The sequence below is a fragment of the Suricata suricatta genome, chromosome 13, assembly GCF_006229205.1.
Source record: "Suricata suricatta isolate VVHF042 chromosome 13, meerkat_22Aug2017_6uvM2_HiC, whole genome shotgun sequence".
NCBI lineage: Eukaryota > Metazoa > Chordata > Mammalia > Carnivora > Herpestidae > Suricata > Suricata suricatta.
The window spans coordinates 59,761,755-59,787,198 of record NC_043712.1 but is presented as its reverse complement, the minus strand read 5'-3'; the positions used below and the strand labels follow the sequence as shown (position 1 = coordinate 59,787,198).

Sequence of the window (25,444 nt, the reverse complement as noted above, 5' to 3'; positions counted from 1 at the left end):
TATTTATTTATTTTGAGAGAGCACAAGCAGGAGAGGGTTAGAGAGGGAGAGGGAGAGAGAGAATCGCAAGCATGCTCATACTGTCAGTGTGGAGCCCGCTGCAGGTCTCAAACCCATGAACCATGAGATCATGACCTGAGCTGAAACCAAAAGTCAAATGCTTAACCAACTAAACCACCCCGGTACCCCAGAAATGTTTATATAATAGGAGATAATTGAGGACCTTTCTAGATTAGCTTTTCCTGTTTCAATCTGTCTTGTCATGTTAAACGTTTGGTAGTTAGGGCATTTTAGGTGATTTTCTAGATAAAAACTTTCTGGATAATATTTGCAAAGATTATGCTGCAGACCCTACAGGTTAATGCTGGAGACCTAAAAGGGAAGGAAGACAATCATTTGTTGAAATCCCTGGCTTTACATACTTTATCACTAGTATCTCACATAACCTGTTGAGAAACCTTGTAATTTAGAAAATCTTGTGCTCATTTTGCAGATGAAGAAACAGGTCTAGAATTATAACCAAACTTTAAGACCACACAGATTGCATGAATGACACATTTTAAGTTATTCTATATAGAGTTGAATTGAAGCTCCACTCTTGTAGCCATGCTTACCTCAGATTAGTTGCATAACTAATTCTAATTCTAATTTTATAATTCTAATTAGTTGCATAACTCATTAACAACTAACTGTGGTTCTAGACAACAAAGTCAGGGATTTAGTACATTTCTTACTAATTTATTATATTGTTTAACTGTAAAATATTTGCCATAGACTTAATCTTATGATCACATGAACTATTTTTAAATATTATATTTTCATTTCATTCTTTAATATAAACTTGTTAGTTACAGATATTTTTGTATGAACAGCAATGTAAATTCTTACATATAGAAAGTAATCAAAAATAAATACCTAGTTGGTAAAATTAAAATAATAATCTCTAAGATCACTTCTCAATGGCCCCTACTATACCTCGGAAAGGTATCAATTTGAGAGAGAAGTTGCTCTCCAAATAATGGAACATAACTCCAAATGAGTATAAAAAATGTTACAAAGATTCTATGAACATTTTAAGATTCTCAAGTGAATTGCAGCAAGCCTAACTTTTTCTTCAGAACCAGAAAGTGTTTAGGATTTCCTTGGCTCCCAACTCTGTAATACATGCTAGGATTGAGTCTCTTCCATGCAATCCCTTTCTGACTGCTGGGTAGTCATTGGGTCAGCATCAGATGCACCACTGGTCCTCAGATTCTATAGTTACATATTAAAAAGACACATTTCTAGCTATCCCTTTGTGACTGGATTCGATCTTTGAAAAACACCATTGTTTATGGCCCTGAGGAAAGGGCCAGTACTACAAGTGTATCTATTTCTGACAGGAGATGTATGGGTTATTTTTCCCAACCACCATTTCTTTAACTCCCCAGACACAATTGGGTCTCCTACAATTTAATTGATTTCTGACACTAGAGTCTGACACAGAGTTAGCACAGCCCCCACGGGTTAAAGGGTCATTGCCATAAAATGCCTCTACATCAGATACCAATTGCAAGTCCTTACTCCTAACCAATGTACTACAAAGTCCTGGGCCTTTCTAGGGCTCCCTTCTCAGGTTTGATCATTTGCTGGAATAATTCACAGAACTCAGGAAAACACTTTATATTTACTGGTTTACAGTTCAGGAACAGCCAAAAGGAAGGGATGTACATACAGGGCAAGGTATGAGGTGAGTGTAGGATGTACAGAACTTTCATCCTTCTCCAGGTACATCACCCTCCCAGCACCTTGATGTGTTCAGTCCTAAAGCTTTCTGAACCCTGTTGTTTAAGGTTTGCTGGTTTTTTAAAATTCCAGCATAGTTAAGGTATAGTGTTATTTTCATTTCAGGGATACAATATAGTGATTCAGTAAATCTGTACCTTTACTCGGTGCTCATCATGATAAGTGTACTCTTTATCCCCTTCACCTATGTCACCCATCCTGCTACCCATCTCCCTTCTGGCAACCACAGTTTGTCCTCTATCGTTGAGTTTGTTTCTTAGTTTATCTTTATTTTTCTTTGTTTTGTCGTAATTTTTATGTATGAGTGAAATCATATGTATTTGTCTTTCCTGATGGACTTATTTCATACACACACACACACACACACACGCACGCACGCACGCACGCACGCAAACACACCCCACAACTTCTTTATCCATTCATCTATCCATGGGCCTTTGGGCTGCTTCCCTAATTTGGCTATTGTAAATAATGCTGCAATAAACATAGGGGTACATATATCTTTTTGAATTAGTATCTTCATATTCTCTGGGCAATACCAAATAGTAGAATTACTGGATCATGTAGTAATTCTATATTTAATTTTTTTAAACTTTTATTTATTATTGAGAAACAGGACAGACCATGAGCAGGGGAGGGGCAGAGAGAGAGGGAGACACAGAATCTGAAGCAGGCTCCAGGCTCCGAGCTGTCAGCACAGAGCCTGATGCAGGGCTCGAACCCATAAGCTGTGAGATCATGACCTGAGCTGAAGTCAGATGCTTAACCGACTGAGTTACACAGGCGCCCCAGTAATTCTATTTTTAATGTTTTGAGAAATCTCTGTACTGTTTTCCAGAGTGGCTATGCCAGTGTTCACATTCCCACCAACAGTGCATGAGGGTTCCCCTTTTCTCCATATCTTCACCAACACTTGTTTCTTGTGTTGCCTTTCTAACAAGTGTGAGGTGATATCTCGTAGTTTTGAGTTGTATTTTCCTGATAAGGAGTGATGTTGAGCATCTTTTCATGTGTCTGTTGGTCGTCTGGATGTCTTCTTTGGAGAAATGTCTATTCATGTCTTCTGCCCATTTTTTTAAGCTGGATTATTTGTGTTTTGGGTGTTGAGTTTTATAAGTTCTTTACATATTTTAGATACTAATCCTTTATCGGATGTGTCATTTGTATATATTTCTTCCATTCAGTAAGTTGTCTTTTAGTTATGTTGATTATTTCCTTTGCTGTGTAGAGAAGCTTTTTATTTTGATATAGCTCCAATAGTTTATTTTTGCTTTTATTTCTCTTGCCTCAGGAGACCTATCTAGAAAAATTTTATTATGGCCAATGTCAGAGAAATTACTGCCTGTGCTCTTTTTCAGGATTTTTATGGCTTAAGGGCTCATATTTAGGAACTTAGTCCGTTTTGCATTTAGAGCTTTTATGGAGGTTCAGTTGTCCACATGGTTGAATAAATCATCATCTATTGGCAATTTAACTTAATTGTCAGCCTCTGTTCCTTCCACTGAGGTCAGAGGTGGGGCTGAAGTGCCAATCTTCTAATCATGCAGTGACCTGCCCCAATTTTCACATTACGAAGGGGCCCCTAACTACCAGTCAGTCATCTTATTAGTATACAAAAAATACTTTGATCAATTCTAAGATTCCAAGAGTCTTAGAAGCTCTGTGTCAGGAACAAGACTAAAACCAAGTATTTCACCCAATGGTGCTCTTCTCACCGTACCACTCAGGATATTCCAAGGGTTTTAGAAGCTCTCTGCCAGGAACCGGATCAAAGACCAAATATATTTCTTTTTATATCACAGTATCACAGTGAGTATGATTTGAATAGCAAGCAGGGAGGATCATTCTGGAGATGCATTTAAGACACATTGATGAAGCATGGGGTGAGTTGTAAGCAGGCTGCCTATGTGATTTTATTTAAGAGGCAGAAGTATGATTACAGTATTCAGTTGTCACATATATAAATAAAGTACTATTGATTTACCTTTATTTCGTCTTGAGCACTATTCATGGAACTTTGTGCATATCTATTCCCACTACCCATCTCCAAGAGCTTTTATTTCTGCCAGAAATATTTAGAATCAGAGACAAAGTTTAGTTTCTTAAAGTATAAATCAGAAAGAAATTATTTTTTTAACTTTTTAGTTTTTAATTTTTTTAGAAGATTTTATTTTTAAGTAATCTCTACACCCAACCTGAGGCTTGAACACATGACCCTGAAATCAACAGTTGCATGCTCCACTGACTGAGCCAGGCAGGTGGCCCTAATTTTTAATCTTGAGAGTTTTAATTTTAATTCTGGTTAGTTAACATACAGTGTCATGTTAGTTTCAGGTAAACAGTATAGTGATTAAGCACTCCCATACATTGCCGGGTGCTTGTCACAACAGTTGTACCCCTTAATCCCTGTCACTATTTCACCCATCCCTTCTGGGAACCATCAGTTTTTTTCTCTATACTTAAGAATCTGTTTCTTACTTTGCCTCTCCCTTTTTTTCCCCTTTGCTCCTTTGTTTTATTTCTTAAATTCTGCATATGAGTGAAATCATATGGTATTTTCTTTCTCTGACTTACTTCACTTAGCATAGTACATTCTAGCTCCATCCATGTCATTGCAAATGGCAAGATTTCATTCTTTTTTATGTCTGAGTAGTATTTCATCTTATATATACTTTATATTTTATATATAAAATGAAGTCGCACACACGCACACACATATATGATGAACAACTTTACTCATTTATCAGTCGATGGACATTTGGTTCTTTTCATAATTTGGCAATTTTTAAAATTTTTAAAAATCCAAGTTAGTTAACATATAGTGTAATAATGGTTTCAAGAGTAGAATTTAGTGATTCATCACTTACATATAACACTCAGAGCTTATCCCAACAAGTGCCCTTCGTAATGCCCATCACCCATTTAGTCCATACCCCTACCCAACACCCCTCCAGTAGCCCTCAGTTTGTTTTCTGTATTTAAGAGTCTCTTATGGTTTGCCTCCCTCTCTGTTTTTATCTTATTTTTCTTTCCTGTCCCCTATGTTCATCTGTTTTGTTTCTTAAATTCCACATGTGAGTGAAATCATATATTTTCTTTTTATGACTGACTTATTTTGTTTAGCACACTATATTCTAGTTCCATCCATGTTGTTGCAAATTGAAAGATTTCATTCTTTTTGACTGCTGAGCAATATTCCATTACACACAGACACACAGACACACACACACACACACACACACACACACACACACACTACATCTCCTTTATCTATTCATCAGTCAGTGGACATTTGGACTCTTTCCATAACTTGGCTATTTTTGATAATGCTGCTATAAACATTGGGATGCATGTGCCCCTTTGAATCAGCATTTTTGTATCCTAGATACAAACATGGATAAATACCTAGAAGTGCATTTGCTGAGTCATAGGGTAACTCTAGTTTGAATTTTTTGAGGAACCCCCATATTGTTTTCTAGAGCAGCTGCACCAGGTTGCATTTCCACCAACAGTGCAGACATGCTCCCCTTCTCCTCATCCTTGCCAACCAACATCTTTTGTTTCCTGAGTTATTAATTTTAGTCATTCTGACAGGTGTGAGGTGGTATCTCATTGTTGATTAGATTTGTAGCTCTCTAATGATGAGTAATGTTAAGTATCTTTTCATGTGTCTTTTAGCCATCTAGATGTCTTCTTTGGAAAAATATAATTCAAAAAATATAAATGTATATAAAATATAAAAAGTAAACAAAATATAAAATATTTAAAATGTAAATATATTTCTGTATTTATAGAAATATAATCGTCATTGATAATGCTGCCATAAGCATCAGGGTACATGTGTCTTTTGAAATAAGTTATTTTTGTATCCTTTGAGTAAATGCCTCGTAGTGCAATTCCTGGATCATAGGTAGTTGTATTTTTAACTTTTAGAGGAACACTCATACCATTTTCCAGAGTGGCTGCCCCAGTTTGGATTCTTACCAACAGTGCATGAGGGTCCCTTTTCCTATACCTCCTCACCAACACCTGATAAATTTATACTGTTTTTGAATTTAGCCATTCTGACAAATGTGAGGTGATACTTTGTTGTAGTTTTGTGAGGTGATACCTCATTGTAGTTTTGATTTGGATTTCCTTGTGGTAGGCTATGATTAATGTTTTTTTCATGTGTCTGTTGGCCATCTGGATGTCTTTGGAGAAATGTCTGTTCATGTCTTCTGCCAATATTTTTTTTAGTTGGATTATTTGTGTTTTGGGTGTTGAGTTTTGTAAGTTCTTTATATGTTTTGGATACTAATCCTTTCTCAGATATATTGTTTGCAAATATCTTTCCTCATTCCATAGGTTGTCTTAGATTTTTTTTTTGTTTCCTTTGCTCTACAGATACTTTTTATTTTGATGTATTCCCGATAGTTTGTTTTTGCTTTGTTTCCTTTAGGAGACCTATGTAGAAAAGTGTTGCTGTGGCAAGTGTCAGAGAAATTACTGCCTGTGCTCTCATTTAGGATTTTTCTGGTTTTGGGTCTCATATTTAGGAATTTAATCTGTATTGAATTTATTTTCGTATATGGTATAAGCAGGTGGTCCAGTTTCATTCTTTGCATGTTGTTGTCCAGTTTTCCCAACATCATTTGTTGAAGATACTTTCTTTTTTGGATATTCTTTCCTGCTTTGTTGAAGATTAATTGACTCCATAATTGTGGATTTATTTCTTGGTTTTCTATTCTGTTCTGTTGATCTCTGTGTCTATTTTTGTGCCAGTACCATACTGTTTTGATTACTATAGCTTTGTAATATAACTTAAAGGCTGGAATTGTGATGTCTCCAGCTTTGCTCTTCTTTTTCAAGATTGCTTTGGCTATTTGAGATCTTTTGGGCTTTTTTACAAATTTCAGGATTTTTTGTTCTAGCTCTGTGAAAAATGGTCTTGGTGTTTTGATAGGGATTTCGTTAAGTGTGTAGATTGCTTTGGGTAGTATAGACATTTTAACAATTTTTATACTTACAGTCCATAACATGGAATGTCATTCCATTTCTTTGTGTCATTTTGAATTTCTTTCATCATTGTTTTATAGTTTTCAGAGTATAGGTCTTTGACCTCTTTAGTTAGGTTTATTCCTAGGTATCATTATTTTTGGCATTGTAAATGGCATTGTTTCTTAACTTCTCTTTCTACTGCCTCATTATTGCTGTATAGAAATGCAACAGATTTCTGTACATTAATTTCTGTTCTACAGAACCATTTATCAGTTATAAAAGCTTTTTGGTAGAATCATTTGGACTTTCTATATATACTATCATGTAATCTGCAAATAGTGAAAGTTTACTTCTTCCTTCCTGATTTTGACACCTTTTGTTGTTGTTGTTGTTGTTGTTGTTGTTGTTGTTTGATTGCTGTGGCTAGGACTTCCAGTACTATGTTGAGTAAAAGTGGTTGGAGATTGGACATTAGCTGACCTTAGCAAAAAGGCTACCAGCTTTTTCTTATTGAAAATGATGTTAACCGTGGGGTTTATTATGTTTATTATGTTTATTGAGGTGTTTTATCATGAGTGGATATTGTACTTTGTTAGATACTTTTTCTGCATTAATTGAAATGATCATATGGTTCTTATCCTTTCTCGTATTGATGTGATATATCATGTTGATTGATTTGTGAATATTGAATCATCCATGTAACCCAGGAATAAATCCTACTTTATTGTGGTGAATTGTTTTCTTCATGTATTGTTGGATCCTGTATTCATGTATTTTGTTGGAGATTTTTCATCTATGTTCATCAGAGGTAATGGCCTGTAATTCTTTTGTTTTGTGTTTTGTTTTTTGTTTTTTGGGGTGTGTGTGTGCGTGTGTGTGTGTGTCTTTTTCTGGTTTGGGTATCAGGGTAATGCTGGCCTCATAGAATTTAATTTGAAAACTTCCCGGACCCAGTGGCTTCTGAATTTTTGTTGTTGGGAGTTTTTTGATTATTGATTCAACTTCTTTTTGTTGTTGTTGGTTATGGGTCTGTTCAAATTTTCTGTTTCTTTGTGTTTCAGTTTGGGTAGTCTCTATGTTTCTAGGTATTTGTCCATTTCTTCTAGGTTGTCTGCTTTGTTGGCAGATAGTTTTTCATAATATTCTCTTATAATTGTGTTTCTGTGGTGTTTGTTGTTATTTCTCCTCTCTTCATTTGTGATTTTATTTATTTGGGTTCTCTCTTTTTCTTTCTTGATTATTATGGCTAGAGGTTTATCAATTCTATTGATTAAGAAAAAAACCAGTTCCTGGTGTCATTGATCTGTTCTATTATATTTTTAGTTTCTATATCATTTCTTCCTGCTCTAATCTTTATTATTTCCTTCCTTCTGCTAGTTTTAAGTTTTGTTTGAACTTTTAAGGTCCTTTATGTATAAGGGTAGGTTGTTTATTTGAGATTTTTCTTGCTTCTTGAGTCAGACCTATTTCTTTATAAACTTCCCTCTTAGTACTGCTTTTGCTGTATCCCAAATGTTTTGGACTATTGTGTTTTCATTTTTATTTGTTTGCATGCAATTTTAAATTTCTTATTTTATTGGCTGGTTAATTTAACCTCTATGTGATCTTGGTCTTTCTAGATTTATTTTTGTAGTTGATTTCTATTTTCCTGGAGTTGTGATCAGAAAAGATGCGTTGTGTACCTTCAACCTTTTGAATTTGTTGAGGTTTGCTTTGTAGCCTAAAATGTTATCTGTTCTGGATAATGTTCCATATGTACTTGAAAAGAATGTGTATTCTGCTGCTTTAGGATGAAATATCTTAATATATCTGTTAAATCCATCTGGTCCACTTGGTCATTCAAAGTCTTTGTTTCTTTGTTGATTTTTTTTTTTGTTTGTTTCTTTGTTGATGTAAGTGATGTGTTAAACACCCTTATTATTATTAACTGTTTTATATTTGGGAGCTTCCATGTTTGGTGCATAAATATATATAGATGTTTTATCTTCTTGTTGGATTGTCCCCTTTATTATGATATGCTTCTTCTTTGTCTGTTTTTATAGTCTTTGTTTTAAAGTCTGTATTATCTGATATAAGTTTTGCAACTCTTACCAAATAAAATATTTTTATACTATTAAAAATAACAATTTCAGTACATTGTGTGCATGATCTGAGAGCTTGGTATTTGTCCCTCAGGGAAATTTTTTAATAAGTAACAACTTTTTTTTTCTTTTTTACAAATAATTTATTCATTTTTTCCCATAATATTTTATTGTCAAATTGTTTTCCATATAACACCCAGTGCTCTTCCCCTTAAGTGCCCTCCACCATCACCACTGCCTCTTTTCTCTCCTCCCCCTTCCCCCTCAAACGTTGATTCATTCTCAGCATTCAATAGTCTCTCAAGTTTTGCATCCCTCTCTCTCCCCAACTCTTTCTCCCTCCTCCGCTCCCCCTGGTTCTCCATTAGGTCTCTCCTGTTTTCCTGCTAGACCTATGAGTGCAAACATATGGTTTCTGTCCTTCTCTGCCTGGCTTACTTTGCTCAGCATGATTTATTTTACATCCAAGTTAGCATATAGTACAACAATGATTTTAGGAGTAGATTCCTTAATGCCCCTTACCCATCTCGCCCATTCCCTTTCCCACAACCCCTCCAGTAACCCTCTGTTTTCTATATTTAAGAGTCTCTTATGTTTTGTCCCCCTCCCTGTTTTTATATTATTTTTGCTTTCTTTCCTTCTGTTCATCTGTTTTATATCTTAAAGTCCTCATATGAGTAAAATCATATGATATTTGTCTTTCTCTGACTTACTAATTTTGCTTAGTATAATACCCTGTAGTTCTCCATGTAGTTGCAAATGGCAAGATCTCATTCTTTTGATTGCTGAGTAGTACTCCATTGTATATATATATATATACCACATCTTTATCCATTCATCTGTCGATGGACATTTGGGTTCTTTCCATACTTGGGCTATTGTACAACTTACTGTTTTTTTTTTTTAGTGACATGGCAATAAAAAATTTCAGGGCAGTTATTGAAGGTGCTGCTGGTATGGCAGTAACATTTTTAACAGGTTACTTCAGTATATTTTTCCAAGGTAGTATATATTCTCCCCAGTTTTCCATCATAATAATGGTTGCTAGGGAGCTGACCATCCTTCATAGGAGGCCACCTAAGCCATTGCTTACATTTCCTTACTTCAGAACAAAGTTCCTGAGAACATGGTGTCTTGAGTTGTATTGTAACTTGCTTCTATGAATTCTATATAAACACTTATATAAATTTAAGGAACTACTATGTGTTTAGGCTCATGGTTTTCTTAACTGTATTTCATTTCACTACAGAGTGATGGGAACATTTTTGTAAATACAATAGTTTGGGAGTCTAGATTGCCTTCATGAAGTAAGAGACTCACCAAGAAAAAAGAAAATGAAGTGTTATTGGCGTAGAATTTGCTTTCTACTATAGCTAACAAACCTTGTAGACCTATTGAAGGAAGGAACTTAGAGGAAAGGATACCTTCTTCCAGTATTGAGTTGTTTTCTTTTTGTTTAATCATCCCACATTGATTGAAGAAAGTGATTTATAAAATTCTTGCCTGGCTGTGAGAACAGAGTCTATACCTGTTTTGTTTGGGCTGTATTGTTGAACAGTAACTCTGTGATACTAATATTTTCGGTAAATGGGGTGTGTGTGTGTGTATGTATATATATACCATGTGTACATACATACATACACATGGTATATATATACATACCATGTGTGTGTGTGTGTATATATATATATATGTATCAAACATACACATGTATATATATATATACATACCATGTGTATGTTTGTGTTTCTCAACCTTTTTGCTCTCAGGACTCCTTATAAACTTAAATTTTTAAGGATCCCAAAGGGGTTTCCTTTTATCTTATCATGTCCTTTCATTTCCTTTTTCCCTTCCCTTCCCATGGGTTTATTCTATGTATATTTATTTGCTGGGAGGTTAAAACAGGAAAAGTTTAACTATTAATTAATTTGAAAGTAGCAATAATAAATTCATAAATAGTTACATATGTTTTCATAAAAAAACAGTATCACCAGATCATTAAAAAACAAAGAGAGGAGTGGTATTGTTTCACATTATTTGCAAAGGTATTTAATATTAGATTTAATAGAAATAATTGGATTCTTATATCTGCTCCCTTATTCAGTATGTTGCATTATATTCTGGTTGAAGTATGCGAAGAAAGTCCAGCTTCACACAGATAGGAGCTTGGATGGGGGCCGTATTTGAGTAGCCTTTTCAGATAATTATGTATATTCTTCTTTGATACTACACCAAAGCTAATCTTTTTAAAGATTAGTTGCAATGTGGAATCTGAAATCACATCAATGAACTCTTTGTACTCTGTTAAGCTACAGATTCATTGGTGTGTCTTGTACTTTGAGTGATCCTTTTACACATGCATCATTTTGTAACATCATACATTGGTAAACAGTTATGTAAGTCTTTTTATGTATTTAAAAGTTACTTTTGATATTATCACCATCAATCTTAACACAGACAGCTTTAAGTATTGGGAAGCTGTCAAGCTTATGAGTAGTGGAAACACATTTTCCAGAATTCTGATTTTGACTCTTAAGCTTGAATTTACCATTGTCAACAAATACTCTGAGTAGTTTTTTTTTTTATTAAAATGACAGTCTTTCTTTGCTCCCTTTCATGAAAATTCCTGCCAGACCCAAGTCTGAATAACCAGTTTGTCTGTTAATCATTCTTTCAAGTAAAAATGGTGTCCCATGAAAGAGACAGCTTATCCATCTTACAATTCAATTAATTGCACCTGTGCTTTTCCCTAAGACAACTATTGAATTTCATTGTGCAGCAAAACTACTGTATGTATATATTCTATGTTTATCACAAATTTAATAAAATCAATGCTAGAGTGAGATAGCCAAACAACATCTTTTGTTATTATGAAAGTAGTTTTGACCATACAGACCCTGCGAAATTGTGCTGTGTGTCTCTGGGAGTCCACAGACCTTACTTTGAGAACTGCTGTTAAACTATTAACTCTTCTTTTGTTCTCATTGGGAATACAGAAACTGCTGGTAATGTTTTCACAGATTTCCCAAACTTTGATGTACTTACACTGAGGGATTTTTCATTTGCCTCACTCTCTCCTGAATCTACAGCAAATTGTGGCATTCCAGATGAGACTCAGAGTGGTGTACAACCTGATTGTTGGTATGCTATTACAAAAAGGGATATAATTTTAGTAATAAAAACATTGGTATTCATTAAATGACTGCAGTGTCCATGTCTTTTTATGTTTGATAATATCTACCCTTGCCCTTTTATTTTACATGGATGTTGTGAGAACCAAATTGCTATTTAACAACTGTAAGAATCTATCTTTATCGCATGACATGTTTTAAAATACATCATGCTGTGAGGTAATTATATACTAATGAGAGTACAGTGACTCATTTAGGGGTTCATTAGTCAACTATAGTTGAAGAAAGAGAGGAAGAGAGGAAATTCCGAGGATGGTGATGCCAAATGATCAGAATGTTTCAAAGCTACAATGGAAAAAACATTTTTCCTCATCTGTATATTGGAAGTAGGCATATTTTTTGTTTAAGAAAGTAAGTAGATGAAGGTGTACTAAAATGGAACCAGGAATAGGAGTAGAGGCTAAGAGGGAAAATTTTCATTTGAAATAATGTGATGAAAGTTTTTAGATATCCCACTGGGAGTCTCCACACCCAAAACTTTCTTGGTTCCCTAAGGGATTGAGATTTATTGTTAAATGAATGTCATTAATCTATGAAAAGCACTAGCCAGGTTAGTCCGTGCTTGAATAATGCCATTGGTTGAGAGTAAGCAAGAATTCTTGGGAGATAGGAAAGATGATGAAGTAATTTCAGGAAGACAGAATGTTTATCTTCAAGAATTTGCCAGTGATTTTGACTTTTAAAACTAAAGTAAAATCTGAATAATCATCTGATTAAATGCACTATCTTTTCCCCCTCATAAAATATTGTAATATTTAATCGATAAACAGATCAAATGAAAATAAGATGATTGGGTGGATTTTACATAATAATATAGACATTACATAAGTCATTTTAGACTTTACAAAGAACTCCAGCACTTTAGATTTTAACTTCTAATGTTTATTTATTTTGAGAGAGAGAGAGAAAGCATGTGCATATGTGCATATGCAAGCAGGGAGGGGCAGAGAGAGAGAGACAAAGAGAGAATCCCAAGCAGGCTCTGCAATGTCAGCTCAAAGCCTAATATGGAACTCAATTCCATGAACATGAACCCTGGGATTATGACCTCAGTCAAAATCAAGAGTTGGATGCTTAACTGACTGAGCCACCCAAGCACTCTCAGCACTTCAGATCTTAAAAAGAAGTTTTATATTTACTATTTTACTTTAATATTAAAAAGATTCTCACTATATAAGAATCTATTTACCCAAAGACATAGGCCTTTTGATCAAAGGATTTGAATTAAAAAATTTTTTTTTAATTTTTTAATATTTATTCATTTTTGAGAGAGAGACAGAGCATAAGTGGGGGAGGGGCAAAGAGAGAGGGAGATACAGAATCTGAAACAGGCTCCAGGCTCTAAGCTGTCAGCACAGAGCCCGACATGGGGCTCAAACCCACGAACCATGAGATCATGACCTGAGCCAAATTTGGACACTTAATCGACTAAGCCACCCAGGTGCCCCTAAAACAAATTTCTTTTGTTTTATTTATTATTTTTGAAAGACGGAACATGAGTGGGAGAGGAGCAGAGAGAGAGGGAGACACAGGATCTGAAGCAGGCTCCAGGCTCTGAGCTGTCAGCACAGAGCCAGACATGGGGCTCGAACCCACAAACCAGAAGATCATGACCTGACCTGAAGTCTGTCGCTTAACCAACTGAGCCACCCAGGTGCCCAAAAGGGTTTGAATTTAAAGCTAGATCTTGGACTAATAATTCCCTGAGGTTGGTGCTGCACAGTGTTGCTGCCTTGCTCCTTTTAAGTGATGGAATTACATAGTTATGTTCACTATGTATTCTGGTCTGGAGATTATCCAAACAGAAGATAAGTAGTCTTTGGGCCAGAGTACAACATCATCTTTGGGGAAGGGCATCTGTAGAGCAAGATTCTCTATCAGGTCACTGTTGAGATAGTTTGAGGAAAGTTCAGTTTGAATCAGGCTATCCTAGGTCAAGTCTTGCTGTGGGCCTTGCCCATGTTCTGTGGCTCCATTGTTAGGAATTGTCCTTCTCCCTTACTTCTTTCTCTTTGTGAGGCTTTTAGGAATTAATAGTATTTCCTCCATCCCTAAAGATACTTTGAGAACTTTTCCCTTATGGCCAACCAAAGGAATAAGAACATCATCTATCTTGTATGTTTCACCTTTTATAATAAAGTAAGTGATATGGTAAACTTACAGTGTATCAGGAAGAGGCAATAGCTATTCAAACCCAAAGGATTTCTTTTAGTTTAGATCTCAATTTTAGTGTGTATATGTTAGACATTAGCCTGTGAGTTAAGGACTTAACTGTATTTCAAATTCTTGGTCAACTTTTTACTCCCATCTTTCATCTGTCAAATCTAAGTGTTCATAGGATATCTTCTATTCTATATTATAGGAAGACTAAGGTGGAAGCTATTTCTGTTTTGTGTCAGACTACTTCATTGCAAACATAGGTGAAGGTTCTTACCTTTTGTTTTGCTTTCAAACACTGCCTGGCTGAGTACTAAGCATTTTCTGTAGTTAATGATGATGGTGGTGGTGGTGGTGGTGGTACCAGCACCACCACCACAATGGAAGCAGGAGCATTTCCTTTCACTTCAGTTGGCATTTGATGTCTTTTGATTTATTTTCAGCCTCATTTACCCCATATTATTTTTCTATTTCAGCAAATCTATTTTGACATTTTTAAAAACAGGTAAGTCAACAAGGCAAGGGCTGGAACACAGTTATTCACAGGAGCACCTGTGCTTGGGACTTGAGGACATTGCTCCACAGCACTGATTTGTGAGACTATGACAGCTATTGGTGAGGAGTTTTAGAATGTGTCACAGCTGTAGATGTTAAATACTAGATCTGCTGTGATGTCTGCCGCCTGCCTCGAGATGCTGTCCTCTGCTACAGGCATGAGGAATTTTTCCCCTTCATCTATTATGTCTTTCTGTATTTTTCTGGCCTTCTATAAAATTTGGTAAAATGGTATTTTTGTGGAGTAGATCTCTGCCTTTTTCATCTTAACAGATACCAGTGCTTAAGAGACTTAACCCTCTGGGGGCATTATATTGAATAAATAATATTTGAATAGGAATTGCCCTTCATATTCATGTTATGGCAGTGTATTGCTTGGCATCTGATGGGTGCTCTGTAAATGTTATTTGTCCTGAATTCTTGAACCCAAAAGTTAATTAAATGACACTGAATTAATAAATTTTTGTTGAGCCATATACAGTGTTAGGTGAAGCAATGAAAAATTGGTAAGGCAGTTACTGGGCTAGCAAATTCCTCTGCTATTTGGAAGGTAATCTCAAAGACAAAGCTGTTTTACCCTCTGAGTTGTTAATGGTAGCAGTGGAAACACGGAAGTGAAATTGAAGGAGGGGACGGTTTAGTTATTCCTGGCAGGAAGGCAGAGGGTGTCAAAAGGAGTCATTGTCTGGCCATTAGATCTGATCTAGTGTTTGAAGATGAGGAGGATGAAAAGGACATTCTTTTTGTTCTGCTTCTGTCAGAATGTATTTGAAAGATAAAATAGGTTTCCTGTCTGACATTAATATCACAGGTACTTTGGACTGTTTGATTTTTTTTTTATAAGCAGGGTGGGTTTTCCCTGGGTCGCAGGCTTACCGTGTTTTCATGCCTTATTTTGTAAGAATTGCCTGAGGTTCCATCAATTGAGGAGGAAGTGGAAGAAACAGAGTCTTGGGCAAAGCCTTTGGTCCACCTTTGGCAGACGAAATCTCCAAACTTTGTGGCTGAACAGGAGTATAACTCAGCCATGGCCAGAATGGAGCCACACTGTGCCATCTGTGCTCTCCTTATGCCGTACTACAAGGTAATAAGGGTGGAGGGGTCACTATGAAGGCTTCCTTTCACTGCTGCACTTTCTATTTGACCATAAAAACACAGATGAATCATTGTAAGGTAAGGAGACATTGATACTTATGTAGCCACATGGCCATTATAGAATAGCAAACAATTTCTGAGTGCTACTTGAAAGACATTTTTCTGATAGTGCTTTATCGGTTTAAATAAATGATTAGTTTATTTGTCAGTCTTGGTTTATTTCAGTCAAGGGGAAGTTCCAACCTTTCTTTCTACCCTTTTCATCAAGAAACATAACTTAAAGCTTAACCATGGTAGAAGGATTGCAAAAAGAGAAAACTTAGACTTAGTTTCTGTTTTGTGTTTGAAAATATCACTCTCAATAATATGTCATTTCTGGGCCCATATTTAAAGATGTCTCTCTGTATCTTCCCCTGTGGAACATGCATAAGATACAGCAGGACTCAATACAAATGAAATTGTTCAGTTTGCCCTCACAGCCAACTATGCATGGTGCTGTTTTCAGTGTTATTCCACATATGTCATACTGAAGGCATTTTAGTTCACTGAGGGCCACATTCTTTAACACTAACCTGGGCAAATTGATCTTTAGGAATCTAGTAAGGGTGGAACTTCTTGACCTATTTTAAGACAAACTATATTATAACGTGTGTTGATGTGAGCATTCTGTTCTGAGTTTTATTCTTAATAATTGAATCAGAAGTATTTTTTTTAAGATTGCTTCTCTTTTAGAGTTCATGTAAATACTTTTTGTTTAGACATTTCAAGGCATGAAAATGTGTGATATACCACATATTCAAACCTTTGTAATTAGGGAAAGTAATTTTCTCACTTTTCTTTGATGTGGCCCTTGTGAGTGACACACATTGTTTTCATTTTCTGTTTAGTCATTGAATGTCTGTGTTTTCTTGGAAAAACTTAACTTTTTATTGACTCATTGCTGTATCATAATTTGCCTGTGTATTTCCCCAATAATTAAAAAATTCTCACTAAAATTAGAAGATATAGGGAAATTTATTAATTTAAGAACTCTGGAGATAATAGGATCGTTCATTAAGTACAGTGTCAATTAAACAGTAAGCACTAAATGCTTTTCATATATTTTGGTGAGGGATGACAGTTTTGTTTTGCACATTATATTTTCTTATTTAGTGACATTTGCCAGAAGTCTTGATGTTTTAAAACTTTGTGGTGAGGTGAAAACCTTCAAAAATTCTCTAAAGTTGCACAGATTAAAACTGTGGTCTTTGAAAACACTCTTTCAAGTGTGACTAGCCAAAATTCTTCAGTAAATTAAACCAGGTTTGCTAACCTAGTGCAAATAAAGAAGTGAATAAAACTTCATCAGAAACTGATGTTTTCCATGAACTATTTATGTAAGAATATAGTTTTAGCAGGTTATCACTTTTTGTATAAGCAGATGTACAGAATGTCCTCCTGTTTCTACAGCTTTAGCTTCTGGATGGGAGCCTGAAGAGGAACATTGATAAAAAGCTAATAGTTATATCAAGGAAAGCAACAGGAAGAACAAGCTGGAAGTTAGTGCATGGAACCTGTTAGTAGATTTGAGTGACCAGAACAAATGATGACCTTATTTGCATGTTAATCACTCATGTGGGACTATTATGTTTTTCAGCCAGATAGCAGCAATGAAGAAAATGATTCTAGATGGGAGACAAAATTAGACGAAGTGGTTACTCCGGGAGGAAAGACTAAGCCCCTCATTCCAGAGATGTGTTTTATTTATAGCGAAGAAAATATAGAATATTCTCCGCCTAATGCCTTTCTGGAAGAGGATGGAACAAGTCTTCTGATTTCCTGTGCAAAGTGCTGCGTGCAGGTTCATGCAAGTAAATGAATCTCCAATTCATCAGTCACTGGCTTTTCAGTGCTTCACATAGTCCTTGTTTCTTACTCATTTGCCCCCTGCCAAATGTGTTGCATTGAACTCTTGGCATTCTTAATGGTTAGATCATTCTTTCTCACACTGCTTCTGATGAGTATGAGTAAGTATAATAACCCCTTTTTCTACAGTTTGTGCAGTATTGGTAGAGAGCAGTTTTCTTTGTTGTCCAGAGATAGGGTCATTGTGGGGCTCCTTTCATGCACTTGGATTTTACTTATTTTAAGACGTAGTTTGTAAAAACTTAACTTTAAGCTCTGATGTTGATTCATGATTATTTTTCTTTCTGACTTTTTAAAAAGAAAACAATATTTATTTGGTGATTTGGGGAATTATTGTTAAATTTAATTATGGAGTTTAATTTTTATTCTTTGTAAGGGTAAGAGATCTCTCTTGCCTTCCAGAGGAGAACAGTTGTTACAGTTGTTTCACCCCCAGACTGAGGTGGTAGGGCTCCGTACCTCTCTCAATTTGGTATTTTCATATCATGGGATGGCAGATAGAATTTTTTCTTATTGGCCTGCCATGCAAATGTGAAATGTGAAAAGGTATCTATTATATACTTTAAGTCTCTTTTAAAGCATTTTAATATTCCAGAACTCACCAAATTATGTCATATTAACATACTTATGTATGGCTTATCTCTGTCAATGTAGCATATATACAAGGTAGGCATTACCTTCTGTATTTACCCCTAAGAAACACCAGTCTTACACTGTCTTAAGTTGAAAAAGCTTTGCTATCTTTTATTGATTAATTGCATACTGTCAGCATCCCCAAGAGATTTGAACATAATGTACTTAAAATATAGCAACTTCTTGTGGTACTTATGTCAGTTTGTAACACACACATGTATACACACATTCATGAAATATTATTATATGTATATAATAGCCAATTCATCATTTCACAAAACACTAGGATTTAATTTTGATTCCTGAATGTACTAGCTATAGAATTTAGCCATCGTATTTCATAAACATGTATTTGAACCAAACATTTTATAGCCTTGATTAACTATGATAGGCTTTTCTTTGGGGGTTACATTTCTGTTATTTTTTCTTTTATTTAAATGTTATAGAAATTTGATATTAAAAATTACTTCTTTAAATCTTTTAAAACCCTTTGAAAGAAAATTGGAGTAACACATGTTTGTTGGTACCATATAATTGCTGCTTATATTTGCATCATCAGCTATCTCCTTACAAAGTTATTTTGAGTCAGGCATGTACTGAATAGACAAGTAGAATTGAAGATACCCCTTCATCACTAATCTTGAATTGTGCCTCCTCTGTCCCTATCACTGAAATTAAAGCTAATTAAACATATTTGAAATGTAATTTTAAATTACATTAATTTGCAAAATATGTCAAAATTTATTTATTGTATCATTTTAAAGCTTCCCCAAATTTTGTTTCATAAATTGCAGCTTATTTTGAAATACGTTTTGTATGAGTAAAGGACTGGACGCAACAATTTAGAAATTTACTTATTGCAAGAGTTATCATCAGTATTCTCTGATAGCTATTATGAATATTTAGTAATGATTATGACCCATACTTTCATGTCTCCTAGGACTGATCCTATTAGTTATGAGGCATGAGAACCAAAAGTATCTTTGAGACAGTCTGGTTTATGTTTTGTTCTAAGCAGTGAGACTCAAGAATGGTATCATGGTGGGCAGTTCTGCTTTTACTTATTCAGTGCTAAGATGTATAATATTGCCAAAATATGAAAGACCTAATTCATGGATCCATACTATTATTTTATAGGTTGCTATGGTATCCCTTCTCACGAGATATGTGATGGATGGCTATGTGCTCGGTGCAAAAAAAATGCATGGACAGCAGTAAGTGGCCTATTTTAATATATTCTAACCTCTCTTCTCACTCTGTCCAGTGTGGACACATTTAAATCTAGCAATAAGGTAAGCCTGTGCACATGCTTTTGTGTACACTTCTACACTTACCTTCATTCCCATTCTTTTCTTTCCAAATCATCCTTTCTGGTGGCTCTGTTCATTATAGAAATATTAAATAAATTTCTGGGTGTCACTTCTCTACTCAGGAGTTTATCAAAGCAAGTCTAAAATATTCCTTCATTTTCTGGCCTAGCTCTATTTTGCAGTTCTTAAAAATAAATATTCTAAGTAACAGTCAAGGTGAGGATCCTCACTCATCCCTGATGAAACCATGCTCATATATAACTTTTCCACTAGCATGCGGTCTTTTCCCAGGTATTCATTCATGCATTCATACTTCAACAACTTTGAATTCTGCCCTGTGGTAGGCACTACCATGAGCTTGAGACAAAATCTTTCAAAATCAAATGATACCCCACTTGGGAGGCACAGATTCCTTCTTATTTTAAATTGATTTTCCTGATGAACCCTGTTGAAACTTTAGCTTACATCCAACCATTAAGTTCTGTTCCACTAATCTATCCTGTCATCTGTTTTTCCATTTTATTATGTGCTACCTTGATATTTCTTAACAATTCCCCTTCAGGAAGTATCAGAACATTTTTGAAAGTTAGGACCTGTTAGATCTCAACATTGTACCCTCACTCTTGATCTCAGAGCAGATTATTTCATTCGTAATAACAGCATTGCTTTATTTCTCAGTGATCTCTAATGACAATGAATTAAATTTCTTTGCAACTAGAGTTAAGAACCTGAAGAACAATATAAGGAAAATGGCTTACATTATGTAAATTTATGTCATAATATGTATGTTTAGCTCTCAGTGTTGAAAGAGACATATGGTGACTATAAATTAAACATATCTGAGAATGTCTTTCTGAGTGATTTTATTGCTGGCATTCACTTTAGGTAGTGAGGGAAAACTGGAGGAAAGTATGGACATTCTTTATAGCCCAAATAATCTGATCTATTTGGTGTTAGAAGCACTATATCTAATTTAAAAGGTCTTTCATTAGTGGGCCCACAAAACATTTTCATATTTCCTTTGATGTAATCATTATATTAACAAAAACTATATAAATGTAGAGTTACCTTAAAATCGACCAGGAAGTCCTGCTGTAATAAGTTCAATTCTTATTTACCCTGCATGTCCTATATTTATTGTATGAGCCAACATAAAGCTTTGTAGAATCAGTCTGGCCATGATGTCTTTTCATTCACTCTAAAGTATAGGTTTAGAGATTAGAGATATTCTATTCCAGTTGACCAAGGCCTGAAGAATTCTCTGTTTCATCCACAAGCTTGACTCCTGTGCTTACACACTGAGCAGTTCTGTTACATAAGGTACCATCGTCTTTGCACGGTGGAGCCACGGCCAGGCCTAAGCCACCCACCCTGATTCTCAGGCTGCTTCTGATAGTTTTCTGCTGTTTTCCGTTAGCATGTCAGAAGAAGGGAATACTAGATTAATAACTCTTTAGATATGATTTAAAACTTCTATTAATCTTAACTTCTCACACCCTGGGAAAATATGACTTTTGTGTTGTAATCTTTAAAAATTTTTTTAAATGTTTTATTTATTTTTAAGAGAGAAAGAGAGAAACAGTATGAGCAGGGGAGGGTCAGAGAGAGAGGGAGACACAGAATCTGAAGCAGGCTCCAGGCCCATGAGCTAGCTGTCAGCACAGAGCCCTACGCAGGGCTCGAACCCACAGACCGTGAGATCATGACCTGAGCTGAGGCCGGCTGCCACCCAGGGGACCCTTGTGTTGTAATCTTGATACCATGTTAATCTCTTTCAATTTGCATTGGAAATTGAAACTTTTTATTTTAAACAAAGTTTATTTTTTATTCTTTCTTGAGAGACAGAGAAAGAGAAAGAGAGCGTTCCTGCAAGTGTGCACAGGGAAGGGGCAGATGGAGAGAGAGAGACAGAATCTTGACCAGGCTCCATGTTTAGTGTGAAGTCTGACACGAGCCTCAGTCTCACAATCATGAGAATGTGACCTGAGCCAGAATCACGAGTTAGGCGCTCAACTGACTGAATCATCTAGGCCTCCCAGAAATGGAAACTCTTACAATTTTATAGTGATTTTTTTTTAGACCCACATATTTCTCAGTGGAAATGGCCTGAATTCACAGTGAGCCAGGTGGTTTTTCAATGTATCCATTTGGGTGAACTTTGTCTAAGCTCTATTCCTACTTATTTCTCTTTAGAAATCAGTGAATTGTAGTTTAAGCATTGCAGAGAAGTAACTGATAATATTTTAGCTTTAACTCCCTTATTTAGTATGTCTGTGTTACAATATTAATTTTTAGTAGACAAGTATGATTCTTTGGATTTTGTGGCTAGAATGATTGCATTTTATTTTATTTTAATTAATTAATTAACATAATTTTAAGTTTATTTATGTATTTTGAGATAGCGTGAGTGGATAAGGATCAGAGAGAGGGAGAGAGAGAGAATCTCAAGCAGACTCTGTGCTGCCAGTGTAGAGCCCAATGCAGGGCTTGAACTCACGAACTATGAGAACATGCCCTGAGCTGAAATCAAGAGTCAGGCCATAAGTGACTGAGCCACCCAGTTGCCCCTGGAATTACTGCATTTTAAAAGTATCCTTAGACCTGAATTCTTCAGGAATCAGTCTCACATTGTCAGTTTTATGTTCCAGAGGAGACTTACAGCTCCTTTTAATGGAGGCTCCAAAGGAGCTGATAGAGATCTAACAGTGCAGGGGTGGAGTCAGATGATATTCATTGCTGGTTTGTATGTCACTAACTCTCATTCCTAAATATTTTGTAGGATTTTCTTTTTAAACATACTTTGTGAGTATAAGACTTATTCATCATGAATGCAAAATATTCCAATAGCCTATTTTGCTTGGGATGTATATTTAACCAACAAATGTGATTGTTTCAGCTAATTCTGTTTCCTTTTATGATGAGTACTTTGCATATCTGGAGGATAAGAAGAGGGAGACTGAAATACCTTATATTTATCTGTATAAGGTATATGTGAAAATTGAGGGTGGTTCTGTTTTTTTAAAGATTCATTTTAAAGAGTTCTCATATGATGAATGAATGAATAAAGAAAATGTGGTATGTATATATGTAGATACACACTGAAATTTCATACTCATCCATGAAAAAGAAGGAAATCCTGCCATTTGCAACATTGTAAATGGACCTTGAGAACATTATGCTCAGTGCAATAAGTCAGAGAAAGACAAATGCTATATGCTCTCATGTATACGTGGAATCTTAAAGAAAAAAAACCCCACTGAACTCATAGAAATATAAAGTATACTGATGATCACCAGGTATGGAGGATCAGACTTCAGTTAAAGGGAACAAACTTCCAGTTTATTCTGAGAATATAATATACAGTATAGTATCTATAGTTAGAAATCCTGTATTGTATAGTACTGCACTTGAATGTTGCTAAGATCTTTAATGTTCTTGCCACAAAAAAATAAGTAAAAGAAATTATGTGAGGTGATGATGTGTTACCAAACCTTATTTTGGTGATTATTTCTCAGCATGTAAATAAATCATCACATTACACATTTTAAACTTATAATGTCATATGTCAACTGTATTTCAACAAAGCTAGGCAGGAAAGAGGACTATAATAGTAACTGTATCATAGAGTAATTTAATTTATCATTAGTAATTTAAATTTTGGAAGCAAACGCATTGTAGGGATTATTTAATCTATTCCCAATTAATTCACGTATTCATAAGGAAATTCTCATGGGATTAGAAGGTAGTTGGTTTTGTCACTGTCCACTTTGGCAAGGTAACTGCGGACTTATGCAAGTCTGGGATCAATACGCACAGACCAGCCGTCTTTTTATTTACTAATTCTAAAGAGGTGCATTGCTCTGGCCCCAAATGTTCTGATAGGTTTTAAGTAACCGGAGGCCAGAACTTTGTCTCATTTACCTCTGTAGCACCCTCATACCTGGTGCAGTGTTGGATCATTTCTGAACAGGTGAAGCATAAAGTAAGAAGGTTGTGATCACAGTGATAGGGGCCAGACCTTTATTTGTGGCCTTCAGTGCTCTGTTTCCAGAGTTTTTCTTTAGTACTCTCTGTGTTTCATTTTGCTTCCTTTTCTTTATCCATTTATATCAGTTAAAACAAGAAAGAAGAAGCTGTATTGCAGCTTCAACTCAATGTGTTGGTGGAGAGATTAGTTACAAATTTTAGATTGTACCCTAACTTGGATTCTAGGATCCTGGCTCTATATCCAAATTCAAATGAAATGAAATTAGATAAAGAACCCCACAAATACCTGTCTATCCTCACATTCAGGTTGTACGTCCAGTCTTTCTAACTAAAATTCAGTGTGCCTGTTTTTCTATTTCAGTACTGCTTAGGTAAATCGGTACAACTATCTGAAAGCTACATATCAGTTTATGGCTTAAAACCCAGCTGTATTGGGTTATTTTCAGCTCTGTTTTCAGCCTTTTTGTGACTATTTATAAAACTTATTTTGGAAAATGTTTTACTCTGATACTGTATCAATTGAGAGCACATGCCAAACATTATCAAGTTCAATACTGTCAATACCCCAGTTCTAGGGTATATGGGGGGCTCAGTTGGTTAAGGGTCCGGCTTCAGCTCAGGTCATGACTTCATGGTTTGTAGGTTCAAGCCTTGCATTGGGCTCTGTGCTGACAGCTAGCTCAGAGCCTGGAGCCTGCTTCAGATTCTGTATCTCTCTCTCTCTCTCTCTCTCTCTCTCTCTCTTTCTCTGACCCTCCCCTGCCTGTGCTATCTCTGTCTCTCAAAAATAAATTTAAAAAAACATTAAAAAATTAAAAAAAACCTCCAGTTCTAGCATGTATTTCTTATTATTTGAATTCTTAATGTGAATCTAATCACTTTGACTAATATTTCTGTAGTTTTTCTCTAATCTGTTTAATGATTTACACTGAATAATGATTACAGGTTACTACTAACTAAAAATGCTAGTATTCTCACTATAAAAATATAAAATTTGTATTGTTTTCATTTAGGTTTTTTTTCCAACCACTTTATTTTTTATCCCTATACTGAAAACATTTCTTTTGAGTCTGGGTATTTCTATGAACTACCTGAATATTCCTTTAGGGCTACACTCCTGCCTATGAAGAAAGATGTTAGATGTCTGGAATGGAAACCTAAATACTAATATTGTAAAAATAAATAACCCATGTGCTTAATATTATATAGAGTAAGAATAGGATTTTCTATATTAATTTCTGAAGAATTTATAGGACAGAATTTTAAAGGGTAAATAAATATAAGCATGTTATTTTTTTTTAACAGCCTGTGTTTTTATTTAAATAGTTTATTGTCATATTGGTTTCCATACAACACCCAGTGCTCTTCCCCACAAGTGCCCTCCCCCATCACCACCACCTCTTTTCCCCCCTCCCCCTTTCCCTTTAACCCTCAGTTCATTGTCAGCATTCAATAGTCTCTCAAGTTTTGCGTCCCTCTCTCTCCCCAACGTTCTTTCCCTCTTCTCCTCCCCCTGGTCCTCCATTAGGTTTCTCCTGTTCTCCTGTTAGACCTATGAGTGCAAATATATGGTATCTGTTCTTCTCTGCCTGACTTATTTCGCTTAGCATGACACCCTCGAGGTCCATCTACTTTGCTACAAATGGCCATATGTCATTCTTTCTCATTGCCATGTAGTACTCCATTGTGTATATATACCACATCTTCTTGATCCGTTCATCAGGTGATGGACATTTAGGCTTTTTCCATATTTTGGATATTGTTG

General features: G+C 35.5%; 1 protein-coding gene across 8 annotated transcripts in view; it reads left to right on the top strand.

Moving 5' to 3' along the window:
• The window catches only part of KDM4C (lysine demethylase 4C), a 392,424-nt gene that overhangs the window by 223,685 nt on the left and 143,295 nt on the right, over window positions 1–25,444 (top strand). For 4 of the 8 annotated variants that reach the window (XM_029919874.1, XM_029919873.1, XM_029919872.1 and 1 more), the window contains exons 13-17: window positions 11,867–11,987; window positions 14,671–14,699; window positions 15,652–15,833; window positions 17,481–17,694; window positions 19,520–19,596. In XM_029919874.1, coding sequence (XP_029775734.1) covers window positions 11,867–11,987; window positions 14,671–14,699; window positions 15,652–15,833; window positions 17,481–17,694; window positions 19,520–19,596 — 623 coding nt within the window. The remainder of the gene's footprint in view (window positions 1–11,866; window positions 11,988–14,670; window positions 14,700–15,651; window positions 15,834–17,480; window positions 17,695–19,519; window positions 19,597–25,444) is intronic. The other 4 variants (XM_029919878.1, XM_029919877.1, XM_029919876.1 and 1 more) reach the window with 1 other exon arrangement.